The sequence below is a fragment of the Manis pentadactyla genome, chromosome 11 (genome assembly GCF_030020395.1).
Source record: "Manis pentadactyla isolate mManPen7 chromosome 11, mManPen7.hap1, whole genome shotgun sequence".
Classification (NCBI taxonomy): Eukaryota; Metazoa; Chordata; class Mammalia; order Pholidota; family Manidae; genus Manis; species Manis pentadactyla.
The window spans coordinates 66,107,487-66,129,092 of record NC_080029.1 but is presented as its reverse complement, the minus strand read 5'-3'; the positions used below and the strand labels follow the sequence as shown (position 1 = coordinate 66,129,092).

Genomic DNA, 21,606 nt, shown 5'->3' with positions numbered 1-21,606 from the left:
GGAGTCTGAAGGGCCGCAAAGGCGCCCTCAAGACCCAGCTTCTCAAGTTTGTCTCCCAGCCCCTTCCCTTTGGCTTGGCTCTCTTCTCAAGCAGGCTGTCTTCACGTGGTGGTCTGTGACATCCCCACACTTGCCTCATCTTTACAAGACACGCCAGTGCACATACAAACATATTTCCAACCAAAGCCCCTAGGGGCCCCGTCTGAGTCATGCCCTCTCTTGTCAGTGATGGGGCTGAGTGAAGATGGGGCTGAACAGTGAGCAGGGCATTTCCATGTGAACAGGTCGGGGGACAGGGGTTCTTCAAAGGAAAACTGAGTCATGGTTTGCATGAAAAGGGAAATGGATGCTGAACAAACAAAAGGAACAGGTGTCCACTGTGACTCTGCAATTTGGGTCCCTTCTTTGTGATGTGTGTGGCTTGTCCCCTTTCTCCACTGTTCTGGATAGCAAGAACCCTCTTTATTCACTCTGTATTTCCTATCAACCTACTACTGTTTTTTGAAATGAGAAATAGATGTTTGTTTGCTAAATGACTGTCCAGCTCTGGAAGTAACACCCAGATTGCAATTAGCTGACAGCCAGACTCCAGCTGCAGGGACTTTAGGGTCTGCCACAGCATGTGAGCTCATCCCAGGCTCTTCCCAGGCAGCTCTTTGCCAATGGCTAAGCATGGTAGGCTTCTAGGGCCCGGACATTTCTGCCTGGCGCTGTACTATTCTGTGTGCAGTTTTCGATTGGGCGCTTCCCTGTGGGCAAGCCAGGGCTTTGTTAGGTCTGTATAGCAGTCTGAGGCCCCCCAGTTTGCTTCCTCCCATGCTTCTTTCACACTTGCACATATGCATCTCATCTAAAAGCTCTTCCTGTCCAATCCTGCTTCCTCCCCTGGACCTTTCACAGGTGGTTACCTCTCCATATCAACTTTGAGCATTCTAACTCTGTCTCAGCCTTTGCCTTCTGGGGGCCCAAACTGATAAGAGAGGCTTTGGGCCTGGATCATTCAGCACTCATTTGGCAATGAGGACCCCCTTCTTAGGTGGTAAGCAGGACACACCATCCCTAGCATGAGGTGGTGACTCCGTTACTGAAACCTTCACAGGTGGCGACCTAGAATGGTGGTGTGTGGAGAACACCCTGACTACGGCAGTGACTCAGGACTTTGAAAAGGGCTGAGTAGGAGGTCGGTGGGAATAGCACCTATCAGGGTGACACATTTCTCTGGCTGTTATTAGACTGAATTGAAAAACTAGAGAAGAATAATGAAAAGCTAAGTACAATTAACAAACTGAAAACCAAGTGATAACTCCAGGGACCTCTTTAGCAGCTTCAAAAGCAATCTTTATCCTCTGCAAGGAGAAAGCAGAAAAAGCCAAAAACCAAACTCTGGACTTAGAATCACTGAGCTTCAGATGACTGAATGCTCAGCAGGGGCAGGTCTAATTATCAGGACACTGGTTGAGAGAATCAGGAAGCTTGATATATGGCATGCAGGCATCAGAGTAGATACCCCTCAAGAGTTTGGCTGCCCATACCCCTCAGAACCTTCAGAGCCTCTGTAGGGGGACTTCTCATCCATATTAAGAGCTAAAATTCTCCACCAGGTAGGAAGACACTGCAGGGATTCTTCTCAGCCAGGCAAGGGGAGCTTTTCCCCAAGATCTGCCTCCACCACTACTGGCTGCCATGTCCATAACTAGGATAAAGTCAACATAAATCAGCTAGTGATGTACTGAGCCTGATAACAGAGCAATCATATCCTAAGTTTGCTACAAAAATTAGTCAGCAAATTCCAACAGAAGCTAGGAAATACCCTCGGATTTGATTTTGAGGGTGCTTGACAGAGGGAGCCAGAATATGAGACTGGATAAAGAAGACTTTATTGACTTAGGTTGACTTAGGGATACTCTCTAGGAATACAGGATTTCACCTTGGCAAGAACCTCAAGATATTATGTGCAGTCTTTGCAAATGTGTTTGTTACTTTTTATCCTAATCAAGAAAGGTGACCAGAAACAGTTCACCTTGGTCCTCCAGGGTGTGGACAACAATATACATTCACAGTTTTGCCCCAGGGCTATGTAAACTGTCATAATATAGTCCTGAGAAATCTGGACCATCCAGTGTCCTTCAGAATATCACATTTATACATTGTGTGGATGACATTACGCACATTAGGTAGGTTGAGTAAGAGATGGCTAGCATACTGGAAGCCTTGGTAAGACACATCATCCAGAGAACAGGAAATCAACCACATGAAGATTCAGGCACTTGTCGTATCGGTAAAATTTTCGAGACCCAGTGTCAGAGACATGTTGAGACATTCTTTCCAAAGTAAAAGCAACAAATTGCTGCCTCTTGTATACACTACAACAAAGAAAGGACCCTGGTTAGCTTCTTTGAGTTCTGGAGGGAACACATTCCATACTCAGGAATACTGCATCAGCCCAAGTACTAGGAGGTAGGGCTCTGCATGCAGCCCTGCTCTGTGGATCATATGAACAGGCAGAGTATGATTTTGAAGATGTCGGTGGTGGAAAAGACACAGTGGAGTTTATGGTGAATCCCAATTAGAGAATCTCAATTCAGGCCCCTGGGGCTCTGACAAAGTCCAAGCTATCTGCAGCAGGGAAATTTACCCTTGTGGAAAACCATCAAAACTAGTAGAGGTGAAGACTGAGAGCAAGGAGAATTGGAGTGAAGAGAGGAACACTGGTGATTACCAGTTGCTAAAAGGACTATCATATTTGTCTTAGGAAGACAGACCACTGGCTCCCTGGAGGGCTGCCCTCAAATGTCTGTGGAGCAGTGGATCCACATGGCACAAGGTGAGGACCTGTGGCAGCCAATAGAGGGTACTGCTTGGATCCCCCATCAGGACAGAGCTTGTCATTCAGCTGTGAGGGTGCAGACAGCTGACAGCCTGGTGGCAGTGTGTTCAGAGTAGCCACAACTTCTGAACCAAGACTGTACTGTTCTCTAGGGGTCCTCACATGGTGACTGAACATGGTGGGGTTCCCAGGGCCTGTCCGCTTCTGCTCGACATGGAATTCCTCTGACATGATAGTTCACAGCACAGTATTTCATCCTCAGAGACTCTTCCTGCCAATTCTGCCTTCTCCCCTCCCCTTGCACAAATCATATTTATATACTGGTCTAAAGGTTTTCCTTGCCAAACCCTGCTTCCTCTCTCTTTATCTTTCCCCAGGCATTGTTCCCTAAAACCTCTTGTTCTGCCCTCCTCATTTTAGCATTTAATTCCCAAGCACAATATCTAACTAAATGACTTGGTAAAAGTTCTGATTCTGGCTAAAATCTACATTGCCTCCTGCTTCAAGAGCACTTGAACTTCCCTCCAGCTTCCGTCAAGGACATTGCTCACCTGTGCTCCCGTCCAGTAAATCAGTAACACCAGAGACTTTGCTTCAGCGACTCTCACTTCAGCCTCATTTCTGACACTGTGGTGCAAGCCAGAGCTTTGTGGTGAACAGACGGGTGAATTTAAACTTCAGTAGTCTTTACTACTTTTTTCATTTATATGAAAGTAAAGTTTCATCTTCTTTGCTCTCTTCCTGTTATATTTTGCAACAGGTCTCTTGTCAAGGATGTTTCTGATTAGGTGGTATGAAGGGCACCCATACCACAGGAGGGTAAGTGTACATGTGAGAAATGTACACTTTGAAAGGCAAGCAGAGTTTTGCGTCCCTAGGTCATGCAATTCCCATATTATTCTGAAGTTAAAGATTCCAAATATTACTTTCAATTATTTGTTAGTTTTTTCTTTTGTCCTAATAGTACCTCTGTAAGCCCTTTGAAGATGTTTCCTTCCACTGATGTTTAAGGAACACCAACTTTAAGAGGGATCTGGTTTCCTTTTTCTTACCCTCGAATTTTTTCCCACTAGTTTTAGTCTTTTCCCTAACTTTTATTAAGCTATCTTGGAGTTCAGAAGGCTGAGAGAGTTTTTTTCTTTAAAAAAAAGAAAGCTTGCCTACCAGCCAATTTTATATTTTTCCCCAAGCACTCAACAGTCTAATCTTTTCCCCACTTAAAATGAGAAAGAGTTTAGCAAGAAATTGACTTAGTGTTAGGACAGGAGCTCCGGGACGCTCTAATCTCAGTGACAGCTTTAACAAGCCAATCCGCTCTCTGGCCTCCTACATATTGAACAGGACCTGCTCCTTCTGGCCCTGCAGGTAGGAAAGCACATTTGTGAAGGCTCTATTTTCATTCTTTCTTTTGGTTTCCTCTTCTGTACTTTCAGAATCTTGAGTCTTTGCAATATATCCTCTACTCTTTTAGAAGAAAAATTTAGAAAGGGGATTGGACTTTTGGTTGCCTTTGAAATATTTGCTCCAGTTTTACTATCTGCATAGCCCCCCATATTGGAGATATTTGGAAATGTTTTGAAATTTTGAGTCTTTAAAGGAATATCTTGTTTTTTGTTTTCTATTTTCATAGGAAGAAAAGAATGACATACATTTTTTAGGCTGAGGAGACTCAGAGACAAACAGTATTAAAATTCTTTGCAACATTGTTGATTGGCTGCCTATAATTATCCATGTCAGGGGCCCTTAAACTTTAAGGTACATGATAATCACCTACTGGGTTCCATTCTCATAGTTTTTTATTCAACAGGGAGGGGCTGAAATTTGCATTTCTAACAAGTCCCCATGATGACAGTGAGATGATGATGATGGTCTGGGGAGTCACACCTGAGAATCACTAACCTGCATAGCATTGCTATTATTACCCAAGAGGGAAAAAAAATCCCAAAATTTCTATAGGCATTTCTAATGGAATTACAGTGATAGGACTGTTTTATGTCAAAACTGAATGAACTTAAGAGGGGAAGGAAAAAAAGCCTGATTTATTTTCAGCTGATTAATTAAGATATAAAAACTGTCATTTATCTTAGTCTGATGGTGGTGTTACATTCCTTTGTTTCTTACAGGAAAAATGCATGTGGTCAATTATTAGTAAAATAGTCTACAAATATAAGCTATTTTAGTTGTCTTTATTTTTATTTTTCTTTATTTGTCCCAAATATTTACTGAAGTCTATTGCAGTTCATCAAGTTTTTCCATCTGTAGATGTGGGGCTAGCAATACGTACCTTATAGGGGTGTTATGATGCTCAAAAGAGAGAGTGCTATGGAATGTCTAACAGTGCCTAACTAGTAGCAGCTGATCAAAAAATACTAATTTTTCAAGTTCAGTTTCTTTACACATTTTAACACCATCAATTCTTTTTGGGTATTTTTAAAAAGTACATTTACTGTGAAAAAACAGAAAAATAAGAGAGCAGAGGTACAAATTACCTTAATGTGGGATTATTTTCCACTAGATATTACAGGAATTGGGGATTTTTAAAAAAACAAAACAGGAATTAGAAAATAGGAATAGCACCTTCAATGCCTACTAGGCAGGTTATTTTAAACTATTATGGCAAATTCACATTTATTTATTGCAAATTCACATTTTTTGATTCATACTATTCCCAAATCCACAGAATACCATCAATAATAGAAGTGTATTTGTGCGTCAGGCACTAGGCTAAACACTTCATATTGTTTACATCCGTATCTCTTCTTCATTCCCCCCCATGAGGTTGTCTTTTCTTTTATGGATAGTTGTTCATTGTCATGTCATCTCACTGGTAGTGAAAGTGCCATGTGAGCAGTGGCTTTGTTTTATATCAGTTGTAGCCCCAGTGCATATAAGAATACTTGGCATATAATAGGTGCTCAAGGAGTATTTGTTGAAATAAATTCATGCATCGGTGAAAGGAAATGAATGAAAGGAACTCTTCCCTGAGAGGTTAGGTAATTTGCCTCAAGTCTCTGGCTAAGTTAAAGTTCAGGTGCTCTGACTCAAGTTTCCTCTCTCCTGACCCCCAAAATACACTGCAGAATATGGACTTTTTTAAACACTATTTAAAAATATCTAAGTTTCTCTGTAACTTTCAAATGGTAACAATAGAATGTGTAATATTGAAATGTGTTTGAAAAAGAAGCCTGGAGTTTGGATAAAAGTTTAAAATAAACTCAAGTTAAAGATAGACAGTGGTTGGAGGGAGTGAGTTATTTTATAGATATGTCTTGTCTTTGTGCAAAACCAGATTGTAAATGGTAAGACTTCTGAGATCACCAACAGGAGGTTTTCTGATTCTCAAACCGCTGAATGCCTGCAGTCCTTCCCTCAAAGAAAGGTGTGGCTGAGGCTTTCTAAAGTCTATATTCCCTCTAAATCCCACAAAGCATGAAATGGTGAGGGGCTCATCTTAATGCTTGATACCACTTGATATTCTGAATATGGGCCAAAGCAACAATAGCTTACCATGTTAGTATTAAATAAATAATATTTGCACATTTGCCTGCCTTTGATTCTGTGTCATAAATAAAATGAAAATTACACCTCACAATACCAAATATTTCTTGTGGTACTGGAATTGTTAAGATTTTGTTATCTTTTCTCCTTTTAATAAAAAGAAAAATACAATCACATTTTACTCCCATATCCATTTCCCATTGGCTGCAGTGGCAATCAGAAATGCATCTTTATCAGCTTCCTTTTAGAATGTGGTTATTATTACATTCAAATAAATACTGTTGGAAACTAATCCTTATTCACTTCAATGAAGACTTACTTTTAATATTTTTGTTTGTCTCTTAATTTCAAGGGGATTTTTGAATTGGACTGTCCCCTTTTTCTATAATTATAGAAATATTGATACCAAATGTTTTGATTGAAATATCATTGATACACAATATCACATTAGTTTCATGTATACAACATAGTGATTTTCACAGTTATATACATTATTAAATGCTCACCCCAACTAGTGTAGTTACTATCTGTCAACATAGGAAGATGTTACAGAACTAGTGACTATATTCTCTTTGCTGTACTATCATCTCTATGACTAATTTATATTATGACTGAAATTTTTGTGACTCCTTATCCCCTTCACCTATTTTACTCACCCACTCACCCCAATCCCTCCACCATGGTAACCACTAGTCATTTCTCAGTGTCTGCTGTTCTGTTCATTTTGTCATGTTTTTAGATCATATGGTATTTATATTTCTCCACCTGGCTTATTTCACTTAGCATTATACCTTCTAAGTCAGTCCATGTTGTCTCAAATTACAGGATTTCTTTCTTTTTCATGGCTGAATAATATTCCATAGTATATATGTACTACCTCTTCTTTTATCCATTCATCTATTGACTGACACTTTTAATATCTTTTCAATTATAAATAATGTGGCAATAAACATAGGTGTGAATATGTCGTTTTGAATCAAGAGATTTTGTCTTCTTTGGTAAATTCCTAGGAGTGGAATTCCTGGGTCAAATGGTATTTCTATTTTTAGTTTTTTGAGGAACCTCCATACTGCTTTCCACAGTGGCTACACCAACAGTGTAGGAAGGTTCCCTTTTCTCCATATCCTCACCAACACAAGTTATTTCTTTCTTTGAGACAGTACCCATTCTGACTGGTGTGAAGTGATATCCCATTATAGTTTTGATTTTCATTTCTCTGGTGATTAATGATGTGGGGCATCTTTTCATGTACCTGTTGGCTATCTTTAAGTCTTCTTTGGAAAAATATCTATTTGGACCTTCTGCCCATTTTTTAATTGGGTTATTTGTTTTATGTTTTTCTTGGTGTTGAATCATATGAGTTATTTTTTATGTTAACCCCTTGCCAGGTAAATCATTTATGAATATATTATCCTATACTATAGGTCACCTTTTTGTTTTATTGGTTCTTTCCTTTCCTGTACAGAAGTTTTTTAGTTTGATGTAGTTTCACTTCTTTATTTTTGCTTTTGTTTCCCTTGTCTGGGGAGACATATCCAGAAAAAAATTACTTATGCTTATGTTCAAGAGATTTTTGCCTATGCTTTCTTCTAAGAGTTTTATTATTTCATGTATTATACTTAGGTCTTTAATCCATTTCTAAATTACTTTTGTGAAAGAAGGACAAACACCACATGATCATCTCCATAGATGCTGAAAAAGCATTTGACAAAATTCAACATCCATTTATGATAAAAACTCTCAATAAAATGGGTATAGAGGGCAAGTACCACAACATAATAAAGGCCATATATGACAAACCCACAGCCAATATCATACTTAACAGAGAGAAGCTGAAAGCTTTTCCTCTAAGATCAGGAACAAGACAAGGATGCCCACTCTCCCCACTTTTACTCAACATAGTTCTGGAGGTCTTAGCCATGGCAATCAGACAACATAAAGAAATAAAAGGCATCCAGATTGGTAAGGAAGAAGTCAAACTGTCACTGTTTGCAGATGACATGATATTGTATATAAAAAACCCAAAAGAATATACTCCAAAACTACTAGATCTAATATCTGGATTCAGCAAAGTTGCAGGATACAAAATTAATACACAGAAATCTGTTGCATTGCTATACACAAATGATGAACTAGCAGAAAGAGAAATCAGGAAAACAAATCCATTCACATTGCATCAAAAAGAATAAAATACCTAGAAATAAACCTAAGCAAAGAAGTGAAAGACCTATACCCTGAAAACTACAAAAAGCAAATAATTCAATTAAAAAATGGGCAGAGGATCAGAAAAGACACTTCTCCAAAGAAGAAATTCAGATGACCAACAGGCAGATGAAAAGATGCTCCACATTGGTAATCATCAGAGATATGCAAATTAAAACCACAACGAGATATCACCTCAAACCAGTTAGGATGGCCACCATCCAAAAGACAAACAACAACAAATGCTGGCAAGGATGTGGAGAAAGGGGAACCCTCCTACCCTGCTGGTGGGAATGTAAATTAGTTCAACCATTGTGGAGAGCAGTATGGAGGTTCCTCAAAAAACTCAAAATAGAAATACCATTTGACCCAGGAATTCCACTTCTAGGAATTTACCCAAAGAATGTAGCAGCCCAGTTTGAAAAAGACAGATGCATCCCTATGTTTATCACAGCACTATTTACAATAGCCAAGAAATGGAAGCAACCTAAGTGTCCATCAGTAGATGAATGGATAAAGAAGATGTGGTACATATACACATGGAATATTATTCAGCCATAGGAAGAAAACAAATCCTACCATTTGCAACAACATAGCTGGAGCTAGAGTGTATTATGCTCAGTGAAATAAGCCAGGAGGAAAAAGACAAGTATCAAATGATTTCACTCATCTGTGGAGCATAAGAACAAAGCAAAAACTGAAGATACAAAACAGCAGCAGACTCACAGAACCCAAGAATGGACCAAAGTTACCAAAGGGAAAGGGACTGGGTAGGGTAGGTGGGAAGGGAGGGATAAGGGGAATAAGGGGCAGTACAATTAGCACACATAATGTAGGAGGGGGCAAGGAGAAGCAGTATAGCACAGAGAAGACAAGTAGTGACTATAGCATCTTGCTACATTGATGGACCATGACTGTAATGGGGTATGTGGTTGGGACTTGATAATGCGGGGAATCTAGTAACCACAAAGTTGCTCATGTGATTGTGTATTAATGACACCAAAATGAAAAGAAATATATGTAAAGTGGAACAAATTATATTTGAAGTCTTTTACCTTGAAAGAAAAAAATTACTTTTATGTATGGTGATAGAGAGTAATCCAGTTTCATTCTCTTGCATGTAGCTGTCCAGCTTTCCCAACACCATTTATTGAAGAGACTGTCTTTTTCTCCATTGCGTATTATTACCTCCTTTGTCATATATCAATTGACCATATATGTGTGGGTTTATTTCTGGGCTCCCTATTCTATTCCATTGATCTATGGGTCTCTTGTGCCAGGACCATACTGTTTTGATTATAGTAGCTTTGTAGTATAGCTTAAACCCAGGGAGAATGATACCCCCAGTTTTGTTCTTGTTTCTTAAGATTGCTTTGTCTGTTTGGGGTCTTTTGTGATTCCATATCCATTTTGGGATTATTTGCTCTGTAGAAATCTTAGATTTTTATCTGGCCACCTGACTTTATAATACAGACTTCATTTCCCAGCTTATTTTACAACCATTTGTGGCCATAGGACTAAGTTTGTTAAATGAGATGTGAGGTGGTATGTGCCATTTCTAAAACATGTTCCTAAGGGGAAGATCCAGGCCCTTCTCTTCCTTACTTTTAGTATGTCTATTCTGCAACCTACAAGGTAAATGTGGTAGCTGATAACCTTGGTTTGGCATAGTAAAGTGAGAAGACAGAAGGAGCCTCGGTCCCTCCATGACAATATAGATTACATCAGTCTTGGACCATCTACTTCCAAATGTTTATGTGAAATAGAAATTAATTTCTATCTAATTAACCAGTTATTTTGTTACACAAAGCTCAAGTGACTTCATATACAGCATTTTCTATTAAAAAATGTTCAATTTTTATTTTTAGAAAAACTTAAGTGGGGAAACCGCTAAGTCAAGATCTTTGGCAACAAGGAAATATCCAAGTGAAAATACTTTTAATCACTCACCAAAACAAAGCAAAATTGGCAAAAAATCTGAAATTTGAATAATTGGTTTAGGTGTTTTTCCTTATATATGTTAAGGTACAATTGTCAGTGATATTTCAAGTTTATAGTTTTCCTTGGGTTTGACCACACTAGTCACTTTTTAGGAGGCATTAATTCTCAATCAAACCAAGTTAAATTAAAACAGTTACATTAATATCTTAGCTTTGTGCAGAAGTATACTGATAACATCTCTCTGATACACATCCTTTCTTGATTCCTCTGGGAAACAAATACTGAAAAGTCTCTAAATAAGTCAGCTAAGAATCTTCTTCTGGAACTTCTGTCAAATATATATCTGACAGGATATAATTCTTGGACAAGATTATTTTAAATTATATTTTTAATGATTAATTCTTCAGTATTTTATCATTTCTTTGAGATAAGTCTCTGATTATGAATCATTAATAATAACAAGTAATGACTAAACTTCAGAAGGTTGAATTGCTTATTTGGTCTGTACCTTGAGCAGCTGTCCAGGGTACTTAAATAAAATTAATTACTGTAAATACTTAAATTACAGGATTTTTCTTTTTCTTCTGGATTGTGGGTTTTGAGAGAGTGAGGCCGCTTTGCACAATAGCTCAGTTTTTTTCCATTTTAAACAAAACTTTGAAATCTTCCAGCCTGAGAATAAATGATAAACATAAAATATGTGGGTTGCTTGTGTAAACCATGTGAAGAAGACTGTACAACACTTTGCAAACAGTGTTATGATGTTTTGCATATGCTATAGAGATAACATGATTAAAGATAATGTCTACATAAATTATGAACTTCAAGGACATTGACTCCAGCAGACCCCCAGTGCAAAAATTTCATTTGAATTCCTAGAAGGTGGTCATTTTGTTCTGCTAAAATATGCCTTAAGTATGGGAAGCTCAGCACCTCCATAGATGGTCCTCTTCTGTTTCTACATAATGGAAAACTTCTTTCTGCTATAGAATTTAATCTAGCTCCTTATATGTTTCATCTTTCCATCCTCCTTGGGTCTCATTCTGCTTTCTGTGTCCCCATTCTTTTATTGGAGAATAAAGGGAAAATTAAGTTCCTTCCCCAGATCTTAAATATTGAGTATTTGAATTGCTTTGCTCTAAACCACCCACTTCCTGGATGACAGTGTAAGAAAACAAAGTACCTATTTCTGAATTCTAAATGAAATCAAAATCCTAAGTACATTTATAATAACCCATTCATGATTTGATAGCAAAGCAATACATAGTTGCAAAGTGTGTTTTCACTCTTTTTAAAAAAATACAGTAAAATGAGAGTTGAAACATTTATTTATTGGTCATCATAACTTGAGGCTTGTTTACTATTAAGACAGCAGTTCTCAAACTGTGGATTGAGGACCTTTTCATGGTGTCCATAAGGTCTTAATTATTTTGTAATAATCCTAAGGTGTTATTTGTCTTTTGACTTGGATGTTTGACCTAGTGTAGCAAAAGCAACGGTGACTAAAACTGCTTGCACATGAGCCTGAGTCAAGGTAGTGGCACCACACTGTACCAGGAATAATTCTATTCACCCCTGCCACACAGTCACTGTAAAAAGAGGCAATTTCATTTAAGAATGTCCTTGATGAAGCAGTAAGAATTAACTTTATTAAATCTGAACCTTGAACATGTATCTTTTAATTCTTTGTGATGAAATGGGAAGTAAAGCACTTTTGCTGCATATCTATACGTATCTTAAAAAACACTGTGCCAATGTTGAAGTTGTGAGCTAGTCACTTTTTTCATGGAACACTATTTATCCTTGAAAAAAATAAACTATGGTTATTCAGATGTGGGTATTTGGCAGACATTTTCTTGAAAGTGAATATGCCTGCTGCTTTAAAGATTCAGCAGACAGTATTTGTTTGCCAATAATAATACTTGAGATTCCAAGTGAAAATCAGAATTTTAGGAAACTTATTACTACAATTGTGAGCTTGACAGCTTCCTAATATAATAGTGACTTTACTGATCAGATTGGTAGTGATATTAACAAATGCGATTTTTTGATATGGTTTAATGAAATGTATTAACATTTGGGAGATTTGTATAACTCAGTTAGATAATGTTTTAAAAATTACCACTACATGATGAAAGTCATACATGGACAAAAAATCTACAGTACAATGAATTATAATGGTTAGAGAATGAAAATTTTCTTAATATAATTCTAATTTAAGATATCACTACTTGTTGAGAGTTGGTAAAACAGCAAAGAAGAATATCCACATTATCTGAAAGGTATTAAAATTTAACTTTTTTCTAAATATGTCTGTGTAAAGCTGGATTTTCTTCACACATGCTAACCAAAACCACATACTGTAACAGACTGAATGCAGAAGAAATATAGGAAGCTGTTTTCTACTAAGCCAGATATTGAAGAAAACCAAAAATATAAAACTATCACTCTTCTAATTTTTTGTTTGAGAAAAATAATTCTTTTAAAATGTGTTATGTTGACATGTAATGAGTTTACTTATTTTTAATGAACAAATAAGTATTTTTATATGTTTTAATATTGATTACGTTAAATATTGATAAATGTGATACACATAATCCAAAGCTCTTATAGTGACCACCCAAATGCTCAAGAGTTAAAGGGGACTAGAGAAAAAACATTTGTGAATTATTGCATTAAAGTATGCTCTGGTTAAAGATCATAGTTATCTTTTCCCCCATTTATTTCAAAAGATTATAAATAAAACTGAAATGTCTTTGTTTCCAGTAATAACCAATAGTATATCTATTACCCAATGTGTGTTTGCACCCTGTGAAACTATTTTATTTTATGTCTGTATGCATCTTGCATGTGATTAATGCTTGAAAGTTGCTGTTCTTTGTGTAAAATAGAACTTTAAACCCCTACAGCAGCACACCAGACTTCAGGAAAAACTTGCAGTATCTTATCTGGTATCTTTCTTGACCTTGATCGAAAAATTAGTTGCTCATAATTGCAGGTATATTGGTTCTAGGGTTTATAAGAAATAACTCTTTAGACTTGTCAACATTCATAAAGCATGTAAATATTTCATAACTTATTTGGGTAATAACGAAGACCTTTTCCTTTCTCCATGGAAGAAAACTTTTAACATTGTTCTCATTGTGACGACCACCTTTATTGAGTGATTAACCTGAGGTGGGCACTGTACTAAGTACATACTTTATTTCAATGAATCCCTACAGCAATCCTTTGAGAGCTATATTACCAGTTTTACAAATAAAGGAACTGAAGCTTGGGGAAAATAAACAATTTCTTGAAGTCACTCAAGCTTGTAAATGATAGAACTATATTTAGACCCAGATTGCATTATGAACCCCAAGTTCCTAACCATGTTTTACTCTTCTCATCTGGTCCAGCCCCCCACTCCCCATACTACTTTTGTGCTTTTCACATAAATCTATTGTTGCCCTTAGGCTACTTTATTGCAGTTTATTTCTTTACATATTTACCTCTGCTAATAAATTCCTGGCTCCCTGAAGGAAGGAATAGTGTCTGAATTATCACCACACAGGACAAATCCATTTTAGCTGGACTGAATTAATAACAGGTTAGGATGTGGAAGCCCAGTGAGCTTAAATACTTTGCCCTTAACCACTCAATCAGTGTGCAGCAAAGTCAGGATCTGAATCTAAACCTTCCATCCCGGTTCTCTATTGCAAACACTGCAGGTAAGTGGCTCTCAGATATGGGGCCTGGAGCAGCTTCATGAGTATCACCTAGAATTTATTAGAAATACAAATTATTAACTCCACCCCAGACCTGCTGAATAAGATCCTGTAAAGGCCCAGCAATATGTGTTTTAATAAGCCCTTCTTGTGATTATGAGTCACACTAAAGTTTGAGAATCACTCCTCTAGGTAAAGAGACTACAGTTTAATAAAAACAGAATGGTTGACTCAGCATGGAGCATAATAAAACCATTTGTTCGATTTGCTGTGTGATCAGGTTTACAAAATATCCTATTCTACTGAAAATGAAAAATTCAAGTAAAAACTCACCTAGTATGATTGTTTTCATTTTGAAAAAAAAATCAATCTAAAGCAATTAGTAATTTTTCAAACAACCAGGCACTGAATTAATAATTTTGCAATTAATAAGAAAATTCAGTGGAGAAAAGAGTCCTCTGGCTATATAAGTATGCCTACCTGGAAAATCCAAGGTAGTGTTGATATGAAAAAATCCTCAGTACTGTCCTTATGTATTACATATAAACATACATTTATTATAAATAATGATTTATTAGATATTCTCTCTTAATTCCTTAGTTTCTTCTCTGGCATACCAAGAAAAACTATTTTGCTAAATTTATGTTATTTTTCTCCCCTGACACTATAGTTTTGCCTTTGAATGGACTAGAGGACATATTAATAGCATGGCAAATTTAGCATTAAGAGCTTGAATTCAATTTGGATTGAGGAACAAAGATGGAAAATTGTTTAAATCAAATATTTAACCCCTCTCCAGAATGTAAAATCTCCTATCCCATGATATGGAGGGACCTTAGTATTAACCCATTAACTCACAGGCTCCTCCTATAATGAAGACTCATCTCTCAAATTGTTGTAACTCATCACATGATTTTTTTAATAGAAAAAAGTTCTTCATTGCTGCATAACTATTTCAACAAAATGCTCAACATTTCAGAGTAAATCATCTTACCTTATTTGTTACATAAAGTATTTGCATTCTACTTTTAAAAATTGTATCCTGATCTCTATATATTGCTTTATTATCCTCTTAAATATCTGACCAAAGTAAAGCAAAAATTAGATACAATCAAGCTTTGTAGCTCCTCTCTCCTACCTGTCATTGGTAGCTTCTGACAGCCAACAGTGGAAATTCAAAGTCAAACCATTTAATGCTAAGTACATGGAAGTGAATTTCCAGAGACTAGATATTGTTATCACATGAGCACCAGGCACAGTTGTACACTGACAGCAAAAATGAAGATGTAAATATGTAATTGTGATAGCTGTGCATATATCACATGTATGCATTCAGGGTTAAGACATCATAAAATTCTTTTCTCTCTCTCTCTCTCTCTCTCTCCATAGACTAATATGTAGATTTTAAGGGAGGGGAGGATATAAAATGAGAAAGTATACAGTTTAATGCTAACTGGAGCCCTTTTGGTTGGATGAGTGCCAAAGCAACTTTCAAAATATTTCAAAACAGCTGCTAGCATATAGAGATTTTAACTGAAAGAGTAGAGTAATGAAATAGGAATTTCTAATGGGCGAATAAACTTATATTTTGCTTAAGGTCCTTAATGAACATGGAGATAAGCAGATCCAATAAGGACTTTTTCTCTCATGCATGCAAACCAAACTTCTGAAATTATACATGTAAGGACAAAATACTAGAGCTGACAAATGCATTCTAAGGTAACCTACTGTGCAAGTCATCTCTGAGTATCCTGTGTATTTCTGCTGTAGAAAGTTTCTGGAGGGCAGGAGCCACATTAATTCTCTTAAATATGGGTGGTTGAAAGCTTGGAACTTGAAGCTGAATGTGCTCATTAAACTCTATTGTAACAGTATAAAGTATAATTGAAATAGCTTCAGCATATCTAGTTTTCAGTGTCTAACAAAGGATCTTACATATTCTTTCTACTGGGACAATTTTGCCCTTTGGGAACCCAGGAAAAAAAGTTGCTCTCCAAAAAGGAAAGGAAGCAGGGTAACATATTTCCAGACCAATTCTTCTGTAAAATAAATAGTCAATAAAATACAATCGCTGGTCTTTCCTACTCATAGAATCTTTATTGGAACAAAGAAGAAAGATATTGTCTATAAATATAATTCACTGAAGATTGTGCAGAAAAACTTTAAAAGGGAGAATAAATTTCTAAAAATTCTACTCTTTTGGTCAAAAAGGGTTTTTCTCCCCTTGGCATCATTTGGCATATTGGGACTGTCTCCGTATCCGCAGGACCTGGCCTGGAATAAAGTATTACACTACTGGAATGGAAGGACTGTAGAAACGGAGTGCCTTGCTGGAAGCCTCCATCATCTGACCTAGATATCAAGTGGTAGGTACAGCTCCACCCCACAGTGGGCCAATAATTCGCACAAAGCTGTTTTATAGAAAGCTACTGCCTGCATCTGTGTTCATTTTCAGCTTCATTCATCAGCCATTTACTGGGCTTACAGTACAGCAAGTACTACAGCACTGACCCACCTTGACCTATGAAGTCAGAGAACTTTCCCACCCCATAAAACAGTCCTGACTTCTCTAGAATTGGTATGAACTCCCATTTCTTTCAAATGGAAAGCCTGCGCAGAGCCAAAGGGTGGTCTTTGAGATCTTCTCTTCGGATCCAGCCCTATGATGCGAGGTGACCTGCCTGCCTCCTGGCCGCCGTCTCCGAGTGGGACGAGGCCCCACATCCGTGACCAGATCCTCCAAAGGCGGCTTTCCGCCCCACCCTCTGCCCTACCCTTGTTCCACCCCACCCCGTTCAAAGACCTTGCGTTTGGCCTGTGAAAAACAAGCATCTCCGAATAAAACGCCGGTTAGCTAGAAAATGACCCCTTCCCAGGAAGGAGGGATCAGGACCTTGGTTAGGTCTTCGGCTAACTCGTGGGATCCCTAACGCACGCCACAGATGCTCATTACGATTCTTTTTACGTGCAACATGTGGGGAACGAAGCAGTTTCATATCTCCTGGTATTATCTGCCGTCCAAAGCATTTTCTTTGAGAGAAAAATGAGAACGCAGCTGCGCCATGGGCCCGGCCAGCGAGAGCTGGGGCTCCCTCCCACTGTCTCCCCGCGGCTGCCGGGGGCGGGAGGCTCCTCCGGAAACTGATTCGGGTTAGAGGAGCTCAGAGGTCGCCTTCACCGGCAAGGAACGCCGCCGGGCGCGCACGGGCCTTTGTGCGGCTTAGCTGTTTCCCGAGAGCCACGAGGGTGGAAGGGGACGCCCAGGTCTGCTGCGAGGGCGGGCATTGGGCCCCTGGAGCGAGCGCGGGGGCGCTGGGCTGGGCCCTCTCTGCCGCTCTCGGCGCTGGCAACTTCTGGCCAATCGGGTCTGCCCCACTGGCGACGCCCCAGGCTCAAAGGGTTAAGCAGGTGTCTTGCCCAGCGAGGCGCTATTGGCCGAGGGCCGGGGCGCCACGGCCGCGGTCGCCACTCTCATTAGAGCCAAGTTCGGTTCGCACGGCGGGTGCGGCAGACACTCGTGACCCGGCCGCCGGGCTCCGGCCTCCGAGCGCGGGGAGAGGACGGGAGAAGTGAACGAGATGGGGACACTGCCCCTAGCCCCAAGCGACCTGGGTCTGGGGAGGGACGCGCAAGAGGAGAGGAGCCCGAGTCCCGCGTTGAGCAGGGGTGCGTCCTCCATCTCGCAACTTCTGTCCCGGCTCGTGAGCCGGAAGAATGAGGGAGGAAGTAGGGCGACAGGGGGTCCTGGGCAGGGGGTGGGGGAAACGATCCCTTCTCACCGCCAGTACTCAATAGTCGGGCGAGAAGGAGTGCAAATTGTCATGAAAAAAGCGGTCCAAAACACAAGCATCCCTCTTCACCCTCTAAGGCACACCGATGTAACAATGTGGAGAAGTAACTGGGAGACACGGGGAAATAAATGCACGTGTTTTCTCTTTTTGTTTCCCTGGTGGTTGGAATTTGCAGAGCTCTTCTCGTTGTGGACGCTAATTTATTCATTTCAACGTTCGAAAGGGGCTTATGAAGATGGGTCATCAGAGGGCACACCCGGCTACCTCTAGCTGGACCTATAGTTCCCACTTCTCAAGTTAGTCCAAGACCAAGCCGCCTGCCCACCAGGAACGAGCAGAGCCCCTTATAAAGGGAACAAACTCTGCATTGCACAAAAGCGGCTTATTTTGCCCCCTCCTTCTCAGCACACGGTCCCTCCTCGATAAGCATCAAGTTCTCCAGTAGTCCAACTTGCAATTGGCAATCCTCGCGCTGCGTGGTGTGCAGCAGACAGGCAGAGATGGGTCCCGGCTGGAAGGGGAAGCCCTAAGCCCCCATTCCTGCACACGCGGACTGAAGTCCAGGTTGCTGGAAGCTGCGGGAGGCTCGAGCCTGCTTGGATGGTGGTTATTTCTCTAGAGAAAAGAGGGGAGAGACGCGCTTCAGTCTTGCATTTTGGGTCGGAAGTGCGCGGTGTGAATGTGTGTGCGTGTGGGTGTGTAGAGGGGCGAGAAAGAAAGGCACCCTCCGGGGCCCATCATTCCCTTGCACGGGCCAAGTCCTCGCCAAGCCTCCCGGTGCATCCTTCCTCCTCCACCCTCCTCCCCTTCTCCCCTCAGCTGGGCTCGCGCCGCGCAGCCAGAGCAGCCAGTGAGAGCAACATCCTGGAAAGAGGGGGGAGCACCACCGCCCCCCCAAAAAGGAAAAAGGCCCCACCCTGACACGTTTTGCTGTTTGCAAGTCCCTCGCACGCCCCCCGCACCTCCTCCTAGCGCCCGCGGCCCCGCCACCCCAGCCCGCTGCGCGCACATCAAAGCGCCTCTCCGCCGCGCACAGTGGCCGCGGCTCACTAATGGGATTGCAGGCTGGTGCCTGGCTCCGTCGCTGCCGCCGCCGCTGCTCGCCCTGCTGCTGCAGCCGCTGCCGGAGCCCGAGTCCTAACCCCCGCCAGTCCTCGCCCAGAGCCGCCGCGCCCGGGGGCCGAAACCGCGGCGATGATCCGAATCTTTCCGGATTTCAGCGTGCAGGTGACGGCCGCGGCGGCCGGCGGGGCGGCCGCGGGGGTGCCGGCCGGCGCTGGCCTGGGGAGGGCCGGCGCCGCGGCCAACGGCACCCCGCAGAACGTGCAGGGCATCACCTCCTACCAGCAGCGGTGAGTAGTCCCGCTTGGGCTGGGATAGTGCCTCCGCTCCGGGGTGCTGGGTGGGACACTCTTTGCCTCCTGTTTTATGCGTTACAACACACATGCACATCGCCAGGGCTCACTTTGCTTGCTCCTCGTTCTAGATGAGAAAGAAAAAAATAATTCACAATTCGAACTGAAAGGCACTCCAGTGTATTGGCGAAGTGAAATCTTCCATTGCCCTCTGCCTGGCCCCAAATCCAGAGCCTCAGCTCCGCGTAGCCAAGGAGTTGAAGCGAAGTCTGAGATATTGCACAAGGTGCTTTTGCAAAGTTTGGGATACCCGTCCCCTTCAGCGGAATTTTCTCAGTGCCTCTGCCGGCTGCGGACCCGCGCTGACGGGCAGCCAGGGGGGCAATTGATCACTGGAGGCTGATTGATCATTTGTTTCCAAACCGTATAAGAACGATTTTCACGTGTAGCCGTAGACTTGCAATTCTAACATAGTAGTGTTAATCATGTCACCTGTTACTGTAGAGAAATACAGCAGGAAATCCGAGTCTCTTCGGCACTCTTAAGTATTCGTCTTAAACGCATTATAATGCAAATGCGTAAGATTCAGAGATGCCAGTTAGGAAGCAAATTTTACCAAGTTAGGCTAGGTGGTGAGAAGGAAGTTTTAAAGTATTGCTTGCATTTCTCCCAAACATTTATAGATTAAAAAATATATATGTATCTGGTTGTGACATTGAAATAGTAAACATTCTTCGATTCAGTTAGAAAAGAAAGGGAAAAATTTACTGCCATCAACAGCCCTAGAACCCTAAAGTTTTTCCTTAAAGACAACTTGCGATGTTCCAAGATTTTATCAAAAATGTAATCCAGAAAAATATGTTGAAAAAAAATTAACAATGTAGTATGAAAGGTAAGCTCCCCATTTGTGGGGCTTGGTTTTATAGAAGAAGGGAGAAAAAAAGAACACATGAAAGTGTGAAATTCAATATTTGTGTTTCCCAGATTGCACACGATTAAACAGCTGAGAGATTTGCCAATGGCATTTAACTTAAAATATACACAATGCATAATTCAAATAACAGTTCCTATTTTTACCTTGTATTTCAAACTTCATTGATTTGAGAACCTTTGATTTGAACCAACAGTGTTTAAACTGAAAAGGTTAAGATAATCTATCATTGCCATATTTTGTGCCTTCTAACCAATGGCCCAGCGACCAGAGCAGATTTTGCATTATAACACTGTTTTCCAAGTTGATGCCCAGTATCGCAAATATTCTTTAGAAGACCTCCTTATATGCTGAGTACTATAAGAAGTTTTAAAGAATCTTGAAAATAATTCAAAAACAGGCTACTCCTTGTCAAAGATAATTTTTATTTATAATATTTTAGTCTGTTTTTACTTCAGTGATTACAAGAATCTTTAATACAAAAGATCTGGAAATCTTGAAACATAAAGGACTAGAAAAGATTAGATTTTTCCTTTTCATGTTTCAGGTATGTTTTCTTTTGTCACTTATAAAACATTTAAATGACAATAGAACCTGGCGGTCACTAACTAGGAAGTGCAGGCAATAGTCACAATAGTCTGGTCTGTGAAGTAGGGAGTCAAGGGTCAGAAATGTCAGATGGCCTTCGGATGATTTCAGGGACCTCTGGGGAACTCCAACAAATGGGTAAGATATAAACTGGGCATAAAGGCAGTTATAAATTTTCCTTTAGGTTTGCTCTCAGAGTGTTGGTGTCCTTCACTATGAAGATCTTTCCAGGGCCAATTTCCCCACCAGTCAGGAGCATCCAGGGGTAATCCTCCATAGTTCCCCACACTCATATTGAAAGATGCACTGATACCTTCCACCTTCATCTTTGAATTTGGGCCACTTAATCAAGTCTCTGAATCCCACTGTCGTTCTAACGACTAAAGCTTTAAAAATAATCCAACTGTAAAGTTGAACCTTGGGATGCATTATTCCCCTCTTTTTTAGGTTCTGTTAGATTGACAGAAGAGAGGGTGCCAGCTGTGAAAAATGTATAGCCTTCTTTGCTTTTGTTACTCAGACATGATGACACCTGTTACTGCTTTTAATTTTAGTTAATTTGGGGACAGTAGAGTGAGTCTTGTGGGGCAAGAAGGTTATTGTCAAGTGTTTAAGGGAGGGTGTGTGTCTCTAGGCCCCTTGCCTCTGATACTTCATCGGGAATGTAGGCCACTAACATGGGAGGCTTTAGGGGCACTGAGGAGCTGACTTAATTTCCACCTCAAGACCTAGATGTTTGCTAAAGTGAATGGTGACACATCATTTT

The 21,606-nt window shown here is 40.4% G+C and overlaps 1 protein-coding gene across 9 annotated transcripts in view; it reads left to right on the top strand.

The window, feature by feature from the left end:
* The first annotated feature begins 18,814 nt into the window (after positions 1–18,814).
* The window catches only part of NPAS3 (neuronal PAS domain protein 3), an 843,415-nt gene continuing 840,623 nt past the window's right edge, over positions 18,815–21,606 (top strand). For 4 of the 9 annotated variants that reach the window (XM_036881329.2, XM_036881325.2, XM_036881324.2 and 1 more), the window contains exon 1: positions 18,816–19,318. In XM_036881329.2, the coding sequence (XP_036737224.2) occupies positions 19,161–19,318 (158 nt within the window). In that variant the 5' untranslated portion in view covers positions 18,816–19,160. Of the gene's footprint in view, positions 19,319–21,606 lie in introns of all 9 variants that reach the window. The other 5 variants (XM_036881330.2, XM_036881326.2, XM_057488505.1 and 2 more) reach the window with 2 other exon arrangements.